General features: G+C 35.0%; 1 protein-coding gene across 4 annotated transcripts in view; it reads left to right on the top strand.

Annotated features, from left to right (window-relative positions):
- CDKL5 (cyclin dependent kinase like 5) overlaps positions 1-14093 on the top strand; it is a 250898-nt gene that overhangs the window by 54339 nt on the left and 182466 nt on the right. For all 4 annotated transcript variants that reach the window (XM_074192329.1, XM_074192328.1, XM_074192327.1 and 1 more), the window contains 2 exons: positions 9642-9874; positions 10717-10751. In XM_074192329.1, coding sequence (XP_074048430.1) covers positions 9811-9874; positions 10717-10751 — 99 coding nt within the window. In that variant the 5' untranslated portion in view covers positions 9642-9810. The remainder of the gene's footprint in view (positions 1-9641; positions 9875-10716; positions 10752-14093) is intronic.

The raw sequence follows: 14093 nt of genomic DNA, 5'->3' as shown, positions 1-14093 counted from the left end.
GGCTTTGGGGGAGATTTATCACTGAAGAATGCCAGAAGATCAGAGTTCAAATCTGACAGACACTTAGAAGTTTTGTGACCCTGGGCAAGTTACTTAACCTCTTAACCTGTCCCAATTTCTTTCTTTTTTTTCTTTTTCTATGGTTTTTGCAAAGCAAATAGGGTTAAGTGGCTTGTCCAAGGCCACACAGCTAGGTAATTATTATGTGTCTGAGAATGGATTTGAACTCAGGTACTCCTGACTCCAGGGCTGGTGCTCTATCCAGCTTTGCCACCCAGCCACCCTGCCACCCCTGTCTCAATTTATTCAGTGTAAAATGTGGATTATGATAGCACCTACCTCCCATGGTTGTTGTAAGGATCAAATGAGATAATTTTAATGTGCTTAATTAAGCACATTTCCTGGCATATGCTAGGTGCCTAGCAGATCCTTATTCCATTGCCCACCCTTCCTCCCCATTCCCGTGGTGCTAATTTTTTTTAAAATTTTGGTAACAGTAAGCCCCAAATGAGTTTTAAGTCATATTAACTGAATCCTTCAACAAAATGCTGCCACTTCTTGAATATTCAGGGTCAGAGGATGTTACTATATTGTTAGCAATAATGAAAGAGGAAAAAGGATATATTTTTAAAAGCATCTTTAGAAAAGTTTTGAAAAATTAGAATAATCTTGTTGGTGTCTCTTTTAAAAAGAAAATATTCATGAATTCTTAAAGATTTTTTCTTTAATACAGACCAGCAAATTTCCTTTCAGTCTCCAATTTTAATGGACTTAACATCATAATTCTTGGATTGTAGCAAGATTTCCAGTATGAAAGAGAAACTTAGAAGTTAACAGTGTTCATCAGATTAATAATGTGAATTCTTCTTATAATTTGTTCCCTATCTTTATTTAATGTGATATATATCAGATAGATGTTTCCATGATCATTAGATGTGAATTTGTGGAGATGTTTGAACTGTTTTTTTTTTTTTTCTGAAAATAGTCTTCTCACTTATAGTTGCACAATTAGTGATTTGAAAGCTTTGTAGAATTGTTAGATTATTACTGTTTGCTTGGAAAGAAATTCTCAAAATAAACTTGACTAGACTACTTGAAGCTATGATGGGTCTTGATCTGGGTAATTACTTAAATCATTGTATTAGCATATGCTATATAGTGGTAAATGTTCTTTTGCATGGAGTGGCTAAAGACCTGAATTCAGATCCTTTTCCAGTCACTAACTTTGTGACCCTGGGCAAGTCATCCTTCTCAGTCATCCTTTGTAAATGGAAATAATAATGTTAGCTGACTAACAGGATCAAATGAGAAAATGTATGTAAGGTACTTGGCTAATCTTTAAAACTAAATAAATGTTAGCTATTATTATTAATGCCTTTTAACTCATTCTTTTCATAAACCCCCGCAACCAATATATGTTGAATAAATACCTAATATGTGCCAGATACTTCTGGATGCTTGAAAAGTATAATGAGACATTTTAAAAAGTTAAAAGGATCTTAAACTACTTTAGTAGCACATAAATAGCACTGATAATGTCTCCAAACCTCCATTGTTCCCAATTGTATTTTGCTTTCATACCATAAGCATAAATTTTAATGGATTTGAAATGAATATAGAAGGGAAAAGTGCCTGAAAACTTGAAGGAACTTGAAACTATGTCATAAGGTTCTATTAAAGAAATTGGAGATGGTTTTTTTTAAAAAAAAAGCAATACTTTCTCCAAGGAATCTTTCCTCTCTGCACCTGAACCCCACCTCCCAATTTACCTTTATATTTATTTATGTTCATGAAATAGCATAACATAGCTTTTTAAAACTTAATCACTGTTGTTATTATTCTTTATCTCAAGACAGAACCTCAGAGTTGTTTTAATTTTCATTTCTCTAGAGGCAGAGTGAATAGAACTTTGGACCTGGTGCCTAGAAAATTTAAGTTCAAATATGGTCCTAGATACTTAATAGCTTTGTGATCATAAATAGTTACTTAACTGCAGTTTCCTCTGTTTTAAATTGGTTGAATATGAGAAAAATTTGTTCTGATAGTAAATGATTATTAGATTTTCCAGGCAGCAGTCCTATGTGTAAACCTTGCATGCCTGTGTTCAAAACCTATTTGTAGGATTGATTTCATTAAGGGAGAAAGCAATAGAGGCTGGAGCACATGTCAAAAATCCATCTCTATTTTCAAGACAGATTAAAAAGAGAATATAGTGAATTGTCCTACTCATAACAGGTCAAATATTCTCATATTTTATGGGAAGGATTTTGAAAAGGCTTGACTTGAGATAGTAGTAATTTCAATTACATTTACTCATGAATGTTGCCCAGAATGGGAAATGAAATATGGAGGTTTAACTTTTCCCACAAAAGATATACAATATTCTGAAGTGATTTCCCCACTCACAAACATTTTTGTTTTGTGATTTGAAACTTGAAGGCTTCTGTTTTACTTTTGTTTTATACAAAATTTGTATTTATTATGTATGAGGGTACAAAGTATCAATGTTTTACTGGTCAAATAATCATTTTATTCATGTATTATTTCTGTTTCCTTAAAGTTCTCTCTACTTGTTAGCATGAAATTATTTGTATGCATGAAAAATATACCAGATGAAAAAGAAAGGATTTTTAAAACCAGAAGGGGAGGGGAAGATATATAGAGCTAAAGTTTGAATTTGAGTCATGATAGTCACAATCCATGGCAGCATGTTTAAAGAATAATACTTGATATAAAGAATCCATTCTATAGTCTTAGCTTTCACCAGTTATCATAGTTGCTTTCCAATATGCCACAGTACAGGTGCAATTGTCAACCTGGATATTTGGAGAAAAATAAGTAGTTGGGTAGCTCAACATAGAATCGATTTTTTTCTTTTTTTTTTTTTAGGATTTTGCAAGGCAAATGGGGTTAAGTGACTTGCCCAAGGCCACACAGCTAGATAATTAGGCTGGATTTAAACTCAGATACTCCTGACTCCAGGGCTGGTGCTCTATCCACTGTGCCACCAAGCCGCCCCTATAGAATCGATTTTTAAAAAAATGTTGCTTAACCATGGCGATTTAAAAGTAGCTTGTACATTCTCCCTGGAGCAAAGGTTGAACAATTGGGAAGAATATGGTAAAAGTGACAGTGAAGGGAAGGAAAATTATTTTTCAAAATGAATAAAACACCCAGAAATATAGATAACATATTCATTAAGTATGTATTGTATTGTCCTAAGAGCATTGAAGGTACAAATATAAGAAAGCACATTAGCAAAATGTTTATATTCTAATGCAAAAATGTAGCACATAACGGGAAGCTAGAAAGGGGAGGTAGTCTCCAGAAAAGGAGACCAAGGAACTAACTCAGTCTTAGGTTGGAGGGAAGAAAGGAGAGTTAAGAGTTGTTAACAATATAGTTAACAATGTCCATTGTTAGTGTATGCATTGTACTACTGATTCTGCTAACCTTAGCTGGTATCAGATGTTCATCTAGTTATTTCTAAGTTTCTCTGAAACAATTTCTTTACCATTTCTTCTAGTTATGATGATATTCTTTTACATTCATTTACCATAATTTTTATCTATTCCTCAACTGATTAGCTCTACTTAGTTTTCAGTTTCTTAACCACTAAAGAGCTGCTGTACTTTCTTTTACTGCTACATCTGAGTCCTTTTTCTTTTCTTTTCTTTTCTTTTCTTTTCTTTCATTTTAAAGATCTTCTTTGGCTGAATAGTAGTTTTTCTGGATCAAAAGATTTTGCAGAGTTTTGTGACTTGAGTGTAGTTCTGAATTCCACTTCAGAATGTTTAATCCAAAGTACAAGTTCATCACTAGTGTATTAAATTTCCCCTTTTCCCCAAAGCTCCTCTGCCATTGGCTCTTTTCCTTTTTTTTGTTATCTTTGCTAGCTTTGTAACTGTGTTACATTACTTAATTCCTTTAAACTTTAGGTTCCTCATCTGTAATATGGGGAAAATGATACTCTATTTCCTATCTTAAAGATTTATGACAAAATATGTAAAGTGCTTTGTAGTCCTCAAAAGACTAACAATGACAATTATTATTTTAATTCAGCCTAAAAATGCATTAGCTCGCCTTGTTTTTTTGAATTTAAGTTATCCTGCTTTTAGAAATTAAAATCAAATACACTATCCTGTTCTCAAATATATTTGAACAACCTAGAGTGGGTCTAAAGGAGGTTGTCTAGAATATAAATAGAACTGGAAACTGATTGGAAATCATGCATGCCACAGTAGAATCCATTGAATGTTGATTAGCTTTTTTGGAGTTTTGGGGAGAGAGGAAAACTTCTTAATATTAAAGATGCTTTCATCTCTTCTTTAATGCTAACACCTCCTCTTTCAACATTTATCTCCCCTCCCCCTCCTTAACTACTAATAACTAGCATCTCAGTTCCATTTAATCAATGAACATCAGTTAGTCTTTTCAAAGGGATATTTACTTTAAAAGTTTAGCCAGGATAGAAATGCAAGCATTTCTTTCTAAAGCTTTTATATTACTATCTTTGGTTTGATTCTGTTATCTTTGTCTCTAGAAAGAGTGAATTCAGGCCTCCAAAACATTTCTCTATAGAATTGTTCTCACAACTAAATACTTGGCTTCTAGATGTAATGCTCTGATTTTTGAATGAGGAAGTAAAAAAAAAGCCCTTGAATTCAGATATTAATAATTGGTTATTAATAATCATTTCTCTTAGAGGAAAGTGTGACAAGAGAGCAAATTCATAAATACTAGGCTTCTCAACCAGTCCTTGGTTATGATTGTGCTGTTTGAATGAATGAAGGAATGAATGGGGACTTAGTATATCAAAGATGAAATCTTGGTTTTACTAGCCCTGAATGCTTATTTAGCATGCTCTTAGTATACATACACTCTTCTCAATATCTCTTCCCTTTACTTCCTTGTTTGGCTCTGAAATGCTACAGCTAACACTGATAATAGTTTAAGTATAAAACAGGAAGGCAAGCATCAAAGAACATATTCCTAATCTAGAACAATTACTTTTCTGTTAGCTGGTGTTTTGGATTATTTTTCTCCATTGCTTTGTTTCCATTCACACAGATAATAGAGATTTGACTGCAAGCATTTCATCTTTTTCTTTTGAAATAAAATTTGTGATGAATTTCAGGAGGTCAGAATAGTGTCACTTTGTGTTCAGAACATGGGAATCAACCTGTTCTTAAAGAACTCTTAAAGAGTGCTTGTCATCTGGATTTGAAAGTGGGAACACTGGCTCAAAGTTACGGAATGTCCAGTTTTGAAATTTGAAATGTTCTTTTGTCTATGCCCTTTATGAGCTGTGTTGTTTGTTCTTTCTTTGAGAACAAAACCCCAGTCTGCATTTGCTAAATGTAGACCTCTCTAAGTTCTTTCCAACCTTGCTTCCCATCCCATCTTTGATCTGCTGTCTCATTTGTCTCAGACTAATAATCAAACTATTGACAATAATATAACAATATATCTTAGTGATTTTGATTGAGCATAGTGCAGGATGTCTCTGTCATTGTTTTAACTGTATACTGAACCAAATTTAGCTAATGTCAACCTTCATAAGCATCCTGTGGTGTTATCTTTAAATGTGTAATTTTTCATAGCACTTCTTATTACCTATAAGACATTTTCATAGTACTCCAAAACTTATTTCTGGCAGCATTTTATATCAGTTGGATTTTTTAAAACAGGGTGAGTATATGAATATATGCAGCCAAAGACAAAATGGGATTAAAAATAGGCCTGGCCATTGAAATTATATTTACCTGTTTGACACAAGATCTTATAATAATAAGTCACTCCAGGAAATGGTCAAGAGTTTGTGCCTTTTATGAGGATTGACAGCAAGCCATGTCCTTATTATTTTTCAATTTTTTTTAATTTTTAAACTTATTTTAAACTGTATGTTTCCCTTAGATAATTAAAGAAAAGATTGGCTGAACAGGTGACATTTTGCTCTTAAAAACAGGGATGATTTTTTTGTATATACTTAACATCTTCTACAGTGACTGGCATTGAACTTTACCCACCTTAAGTATGCAATAAACAGGCACTCACTCACCTTAGATCTCAGAGGATTAAGCAGCTTTTAAGTAAACATACCAGGTTCTCATACATTTGCTCTTCTCTCCATTTTTAGCTAGACCATTTGTGTTTTCATTCTATTCCTGCCAACAACTTACATTTTGAATTTATTTTATGTAAAACAGCTTTTTCATGTATAGTAAGGCTTAAATCTAGAATCTTCAAAACATGAAATTAACCATCTAATCAAGTACTGTGTCTCAGGATAATGGGGTACAGTGAAAAGAATGCTGGACTCTAAGGAGTGAAATGCTTAACCATCAGAGATTAAAAAAAAATTACAACTAGCAAACAAGACACTCTTCTTCTCCTCTCTGAGAGGAGAACCTAAGAGTAAGATAGAGTTGGAAAATTGAGAGTTGGAGGAAGAGAAGAAAATATGGCTTATTTACCAGGAGATAGATCTGGTTCCAGGCAAAATAAAAGTGAAAACTCACTTCTGGGGGTCCCATTGCCAGAGTCTGAGTTGCAGTTTGAGAAGAGGAGGGTGAAAGAATGACTTGGATTTAGGAAACTCTGCTGTGGAAAAGGAGAAAATCTGACTATAAGATTTATATGTCCCCAAAAAGATTTATTAGAATATGCTATTGACAACTGCCTTAAGACCACAGTGTACTCTGATCTTTTAAATCTGGATCCAGATTGGAATAGTTAAAGGGAAAAAAGTATCAGATTCCATATGCCAAACTTGGGTAATTAGTAGACATAGAAAATGGAAGAAATTATGGCTTTTTAGAGTTTCAAGTTCTAAAAGAGAGAAGGGGAAATAGCACAAGGCTATAGGACTTTTGAATAGATTTGAATCTGGTGGTCCAAAGGCCAAAGCAGATCACAGCAGATGTTGCTTGATTGCCAGGATTGTCTGGACACATGGAAGTGCCTGCAGGGGTCCAGGAGTTCATATGGCTTGTAATTAAGTTTCATTGCCTAGAGAGAAGATAAAACTGATGTAGCATTTTATTTATTTTTTTAGGTTTTTCAAGGCAATGGGGTTAAGTGGATTGCCCAAGGCCACACAGCTAGGTAATTATTAAGTGTCTGAGGTTGGATTTGAACCCAGGTTCTCCTGACTCCAAGGCCATTGCTCTATTCACTGCGCCACCTAGCCGCCCCCTGATGTAGCATTTTAAAGAGTAAAAGCATTGATTTCTAATGTTAGTACCAGTGACCTTCAGGCTTCTACAATTTACATGATTTTTGGACTTTCAGCCCAGAGTGACTGCCTTTGCCAGGGTAGTTGTGGTTTTATTCACCTGCTCTTTATTACTTCCTTTCTTCATTTCTTTTTTGTTTATGCAAGGCAATGTGGTTAAGTGGCTTGCCCAAGATCACCCAAGTAGGTAATTATTAAGTGTCTGAACTTAATTATTGAACTCAGGTCCTCCTGACTTCAGGACTGGTGCTCTATCCACTTCACCACCTAGCTGCCCCCTTGTCTTGCTTTCTGATGTAATATCATGGTGTGGTACTGTCTCCAAGATGGTTTACTAGTTTTCTATTTTGTATAAGTCCCATTTTTGACTTATTAACTATATTCCCTCCTTTTTAGGAATCATAATAGTGATTGATGGAGGGAGCAAGATGCTTTCTGTTACCGGTTTTGTTCTTTGAGTTCTCTGATTGCATTATTTGACTGAGCAGAATCAGTGTATGGGATTAGAATGTTTCCCAGTTTATATAAGGTAGGCCAACAAAAGGGTTTGGAGGATCTTATCTCCAGATGCCGGTTGACTTCGTGGACCCACAAAGATACTTAGCTATGAAATTATATTTAGGGCATTTTGGAGAAACCTTCTTTGGTTTTAGGGACAAAAATAAAAGAAAAAATAAGCAGTTGAAATTGCATATTATAATATGGGTATTATAGGATGGTAACCAGTCATTATGGGAGAGTATCTTTCTGGGAAGTATTGCCTCTATTACCTGGCCTGGGCCAGAAAAATAGCTTTGGATTTTTCTCTCAAGCAGTGATAAGAGACTTTGGTTTTTTACTTTGGGGATTCTACATAGGAATACTAAGTTGACTTCTTTAGGGGAGAGAAATAATCTTTAAATGGGCAAAGAAATTTGTTGTGGAGGATGCATGTTTACCACGTCTGCTACTGGAGAGGCTGAGGCTCACAGGTTCTGAACTTAATCAAGTGTTCACACTGAGTTTGACATAAATGTGATAAGCTTCTGGGATCATCAGATTGCTTAAGGAACAGTGAAACTAATCCAGAAATGAAATACTGCAGCAGATTGGAGGTCCTGTGCCCATCATAGTGGAATCCAATTTGTGAGTAGTCCCTGTACTTTCAGCCTGGGTATGAAAGGGAAAAATAGTCTTTAAAAAAAGACACAGAGGACTTGGCAGAGTTAGAAAGGCCTTAATGATTAATCTAAGTATTTAAGAATATGTGTGTATGCAGGCATATATTTTATAGTAAACAGGATCTCAATTCACATTCCTCAGAAGGAGGAAGACTAGCACTTGAAGTCGTAAAATTCTAAGAAGTAAACAATATCTCTATCTACACACACACACACACACACACACACACACAGTCTTTTAAATGATAAATCAGACACTGAATGAGGCTTCAGGAGGCATAATTCAAGACCTTATTGATGGTGTTTGCTTCTTAATCACTTTATTTTTATGATTTGCTCTACCTTTATTAGGTTGTAAACTCTTTGTGAAGAGGGGTTCATTTTTTTATATTCCTATATTTGGAGAGTGCCTGGTATGTGTTATTTTAGTCATGCATGCTTTGGTTCTACTGACTTCATTTTGCAATAGTACATACAGGTCAACCTTTGTTCCAACTTCCCTCAAGAAATAGGAGTCACTTTTGACTTCTCATTTCCTCCTTCCTTTCCTCCTCCTTTCCTCTCTTTAAGCCAGTTTGTTCAGTTCTGTCAATTCTACTACTTCCACAGCATTCTAGATTCTGCCTTTCTTTTCTATCCACCCTCCCCACCACCTTTCTTCAGATCTACATTATGAGTTGTCTAGACTTCTGGAGAAAAGAGTTGGTGTTTTTTTTTTTTTTTTTTTTTTTTGTCTTTGTGTTCTCAGTACCTTTGCTAGGGCTTGATGTGTAATCTTCCTTACTCAGTGTTGCTCTGAAGATGAGTGATTGATTCATTAAAGTCTGAGGACTAGGATATTAAGGTCAAGCTGGGGTATCAATGGAGCTTACAGAAGATGAAGGCATCACTAAAACAAATAGAGAAGATAATGTATATTTCTAGAGATTTATTCAAAGTGATTTTTTTCCTCCTTTAAATCAAACTCTATAATCAATGTAACTTTAAATGACCAAATATTTATAAAATATAGACCTGGCTTTACAAAAGCATTTGTGCTTCTATTTGGAGTTGTTTTATCTTTATTATAAACCCACTATTTTGAGTTTCATAATTGAGATGTAGTTCAAAGTATGACAGTCTGTAAATCTTGCTTTTTAACAAGCATCATGAGATTCCATCTCTTTTATTTTAGAGGGACACTTTTAAATTAGAGCACTCTGATAAAGATCTGCAATGACTAATTGTGGTATTTGTTGTTTCAGGGGGAATCATTTTATACTTCAGAATTAGGACAATAATGTGAGAATTCCCATCAGCCAGCGTGGATTTCTTTCTTCAAGCTCTTCCAATATAACCAACTACAAAACTTTCTCAAATAACCCTTCTTTGTGCCATGTTCTGTGGCTTGCATCAAAAGAGGAATTTGTCTTCATGAAGATTCCTAACATTGGTAATGTGATGAATAAATTTGAGATCCTTGGGGTTGTAGGTGAAGGTAAGTTAGACTTCCTGAATTAATTGGATTCTTGAGGAATGTTCAGATATAGTAGTACAGTAAACCCTCATTAATTAGGATTCAGGATACTGAAATTTCATTCTGGGAAATTTGAGGATGGCAAAATCCAGTCTACAATCTACAATCCAGTCTCTAAGAGTTTCTTTATTGTTTCTTTAGCTTTTGAATTTTGTGTTTTTTTCTATAAGGTCCTTATTAGCATGCCTTTAACATTGATGTTATTTTTATAAGGTGAATTTATCTTTTCTAATAACCACACATATCTCAATAGGAGGTACTGTAATTGAATTTATGAATGAAAAAAGCCTATTTGATTAAAATTTTATAATTCAAATTTCTTCAAATATTTTTATTAATGAGGCTTTATTGTATTTTAGAGAGTTTTCTGAAATAGAGAACATATATAGCTTCTAATTACTTAAAATGTATATATTTAAAATTGTTATATACCACATAGAATTATTTTTACTTATAAGATACTTTATTGGTCAGTTTGAAACTGATCAATTTTTTTGCAGCAAGTATACAAGTTCTTGTGAAAGAGAGTTGATTCCCCCACCCTTAAATAAGAAATCAATGTGATGTCTACCTCAAAATTTGAAGCATCTGTAGAAATTGGAGGGACTTGAAATTACCTTTTGTTAAGAATTTTTATCCTTAGCACATTTTTATAAGGCTGACTTACCACTATAGAGTTTTATTTTAGAAAGCATTGAAATATACTGATACTAGATTCACCAAATAAATAGATTGAAAGTTTAGCTGCTCTAAATATCCTAGTATGTATCCCATTTGTTCATATTTCTTTATTTTTATTATAGGAGCCTATGGAGTTGTTCTAAAATGCAGGCACAAGGCAAGTAGAAATTTTTTTAAAATGTGCATGTTTTTAACTGTTTTGAAGCTAAATATGGTACCATGTTCATATGGAAACTTATTCCTGTTCAGAATAATGTCACTTATAACAAACTGAATTTACTCTGTGAATGCAGAATAAGAATAGAAGTATGTTGGACTTGCACAGCTGGTGCTGGTCTTTTACTTTTTAGTCAAGATCGGTGTTTTTATTTAGTCTGCTTAAAGAAATAGTAGAAGGGTCAGCTGGTGCATCATGGGCTAATTTGTTGTTGATTGGGGCAGGAGCATGAAGCAAAATGAAAACTAAAATACTTATTTTTTTGTTGAAGTTATACATAAATATTTATGGTTAAGGAGTTTCATTAGCCTGTTGACTTGCATATTCTTAAAGCCTCAGGAAGTTTAGATTTCAAGAGGGAAAATAATGAACTGGTGTCAAAATGGGGTAATTCCCAGATGTAGTTTTAATCTTCCCTGAAATGAATCATATTTGCAGGATACTTGACTATGCAAGTTATTTAGAGAAATTATATTGGAATTTTTAGAGATGCTCCTTTCCAATAGTGTGTAATACATAAAACAGTAACTATAGGATGGCCAACGTTGAAGTTATTCAGAATGTTATTTCTATAATGATAGTAATTAGGAAACAGACTCCCAGTTGTGTTGTGTTTCATGTTTGCATCTTTGGATCTGGGTTTTATCTTTTTTTTTTTACATTTAATTTATTTATAAATTTTCACATTACTACAATTGTCTTGTTTAAAAGTATACATAATCCCCTCTCCCCCCCACAAAGATAGAGAAACTCAAGAAAAATAAAGAGATGGGAGAAAAAGTGTCCTTTATTCTGTGTTGAAATACTATCAGCTCTGTCTCTGGGATGGATCACATTCTTTATCCTAAGTCCATCAGAGAACTTGCTTCAGTATTTTTTCTTACAGTTACTACTGTTAACTGTATTTTTTCTCCATTCTATTCCTCCCCACTCCCACTTATTCTTTTCTCTCTTTCCTTTCACCCTGTCCCTCCTCAAAAGTGTGTTGTATCTGACTACCCTCTCTCATGAGCTTCCTTTTCTTTTATCATCTAATCCCCCCTTCCCTGTACTCTTTCTCTCATCCCTTTCCTTTCCTTTTTTTCCATCTAAGGTAAGATAGTTTTCTGTACCCTAGTGAGTGTATGTTTTTACCTCTGAGCCACTTATGGTGAGAGTGAAGATTCACTCATTCTCCCCTCACTTTCCCCCTTTCACTCCATTTCAAAAGCTTTTTCTTGTCACTGCTACATAAAATATCTCGGCCCATTCTACTTCTCCCTTTCCCTTCTCCTAGTACATTCCTTTTTTGCCCATTATCTCCATCTTTATAATATAATATATCATATCATATCATATCATATCATCATACTCAGCTCCTGTCTATATATGTTCCTTCTAACTGACCTAATAAAAGAGAAGGTCCATCAGTATCATCTTTCCATGTAGGAATACACACAGTTCAGCATCATTAAATCCCACATAATTTGTCCTTCCCATCCACCCTAGAAGACTAGGCTCTTTTCTGAGTCATGACTTTCAGGTAGCCCAATAATTTTTAAATTATTTCTTCTGGATCTGTTTTTCCAGGTTAGTTGTTTTTCCAGGGAGATATTTTACATTTTCTTCTAGTTTTTTATTCTTTTGGTTTTGTTTTATTGTTTTGATTTCTTACAAAGTCATCAGTTTCCTTAGTTCCATTCTACATTTGAAGGAGTTGTTTTCTTCAGAGAGCATTTTTAATCTCCTTTTTCCATCTGACCACTTCTGCTTTTTAAGGTATTATTCTCCTCTTTGACCTTTTAGACTGCTTTTTCCATTTCATCTAAATTGGTTTTTAGGATGTTATTTTTTTGTATCTTCTTCCCCAAGCTACTGACTTGATTTTCATTATTTTCCTGCATAGTTTTCATTTCTCTTCAAGACCTTTTTTGAGTTCTTCTGTAGTCTGAGACCAATTCCTCTTTTTCTTGGAGGCTTTGTATTTAGAAACTTTGAGTTTGTCTTCTTCTGAATGTATATTTTGATCCTCCATGGGACCAAAGTAATTGTCTGTGGTCAGATTCTTTTTCTTCTGTTGGTTGCTCATTTTCTCCAGCCGATGACCTGATTTTGACACATACTTCCTGAGTTTTTAAAGTGTTTTTCGGGACCCAGGGATCTTAATTTGTTCAAAATTTCTGACTGCTCTCCTGACCTGTACTCTGGTCTATGAATGACCACAAGCACTCCTTTCCATCCTTAAATTGTGAGAAGGGTCCCTGTTCCACTGTGGCAGTTGTGGGCTCCTCAGTGTGACTTGGATTTGAGTATGGGCAAAGCAATAGAGTCTTCTCTCAGGGATCATGGAAAGACCTCTGTGGTCTACCTCAACCACCTTAGCATTCATGGACTGAGTGCTCTGGAAGCAGCAGCTGGGTGGCTCCACAGTCCTGCTTCCAGTTCCTGGGATTGGGTCTACATTGAAGCCTAAGCTTCACTGGGGTCCATGCTTACTCTGGTGTGTCGGAGTTTTCCTGCTGACCTTCCAAATTGTCCTTGGTGATTCCTGGCCTGAGAGGTCTGGAAACCATTCTCACTGCCACAGACCTAGGTGCCCAGTGGGCTGTTCCTAGAAGGCTGGAATTGGTTCACTCTGTTGCGGTATGGCCTGGGCAACGTTGTGATCCTTTCCCTCCCTGGTGGAACAGATCCTTCCCACAGATCTTCCAAGTTGCTTTGGGCTGGAAAATTGTTTCACTCAGCCTTTCTATGGGTTCTGTCACTCTAGAATTTGGATAGAGTCATAATTTTAAGGCTTTTGGAGTGATCTGAGGGAGAACTTATAGGAATTCCTGCTTCCATGCCACCCTCTTGGTTCCACCCTCTGGGTTTCCTCTTTTCCTTGTGGGGAAAAATCCCCCTTCCCCCCACCCCTTATAGCTGCTGCTGCTGCTGGTGATGATGATGATGATGATATGACAATATTGATGGAAGATAGGGTTTCTGGTCAAATCCTATATAGATCATTTATCTTTGATTCCATAGCCATAGTCTTCACTTATCTTGTGATGATTAAGAAATTGTGACTAGATTCATATCTCAATCTCATTCATCAAGAACTTATTAATAACAAAAACATGCAAGAAGTACACTATCCTAGGTTCTGGGAATATAAAAATAATAATGAAAAACATCCCTGGCCTCAAAGTGCTTATATTTTTGGGAGAAGTATGTATACACAAAAGTTTATACAAAATAGTATTAGAATTTGGCAGCAAGGGAGAGTGCTACCAAAATGAGGATTCAGGCCAAGCTTGTATT

The sequence above is a fragment of the Macrotis lagotis genome, chromosome 6, assembly GCF_037893015.1.
Source record: "Macrotis lagotis isolate mMagLag1 chromosome 6, bilby.v1.9.chrom.fasta, whole genome shotgun sequence".
NCBI classification, from domain to species: Eukaryota; Metazoa; Chordata; class Mammalia; order Peramelemorphia; family Peramelidae; genus Macrotis; species Macrotis lagotis.
The sequence above is the reverse complement of the archived record's forward strand: the minus strand, read 5'-3'. Positions and strand labels throughout refer to the sequence as shown.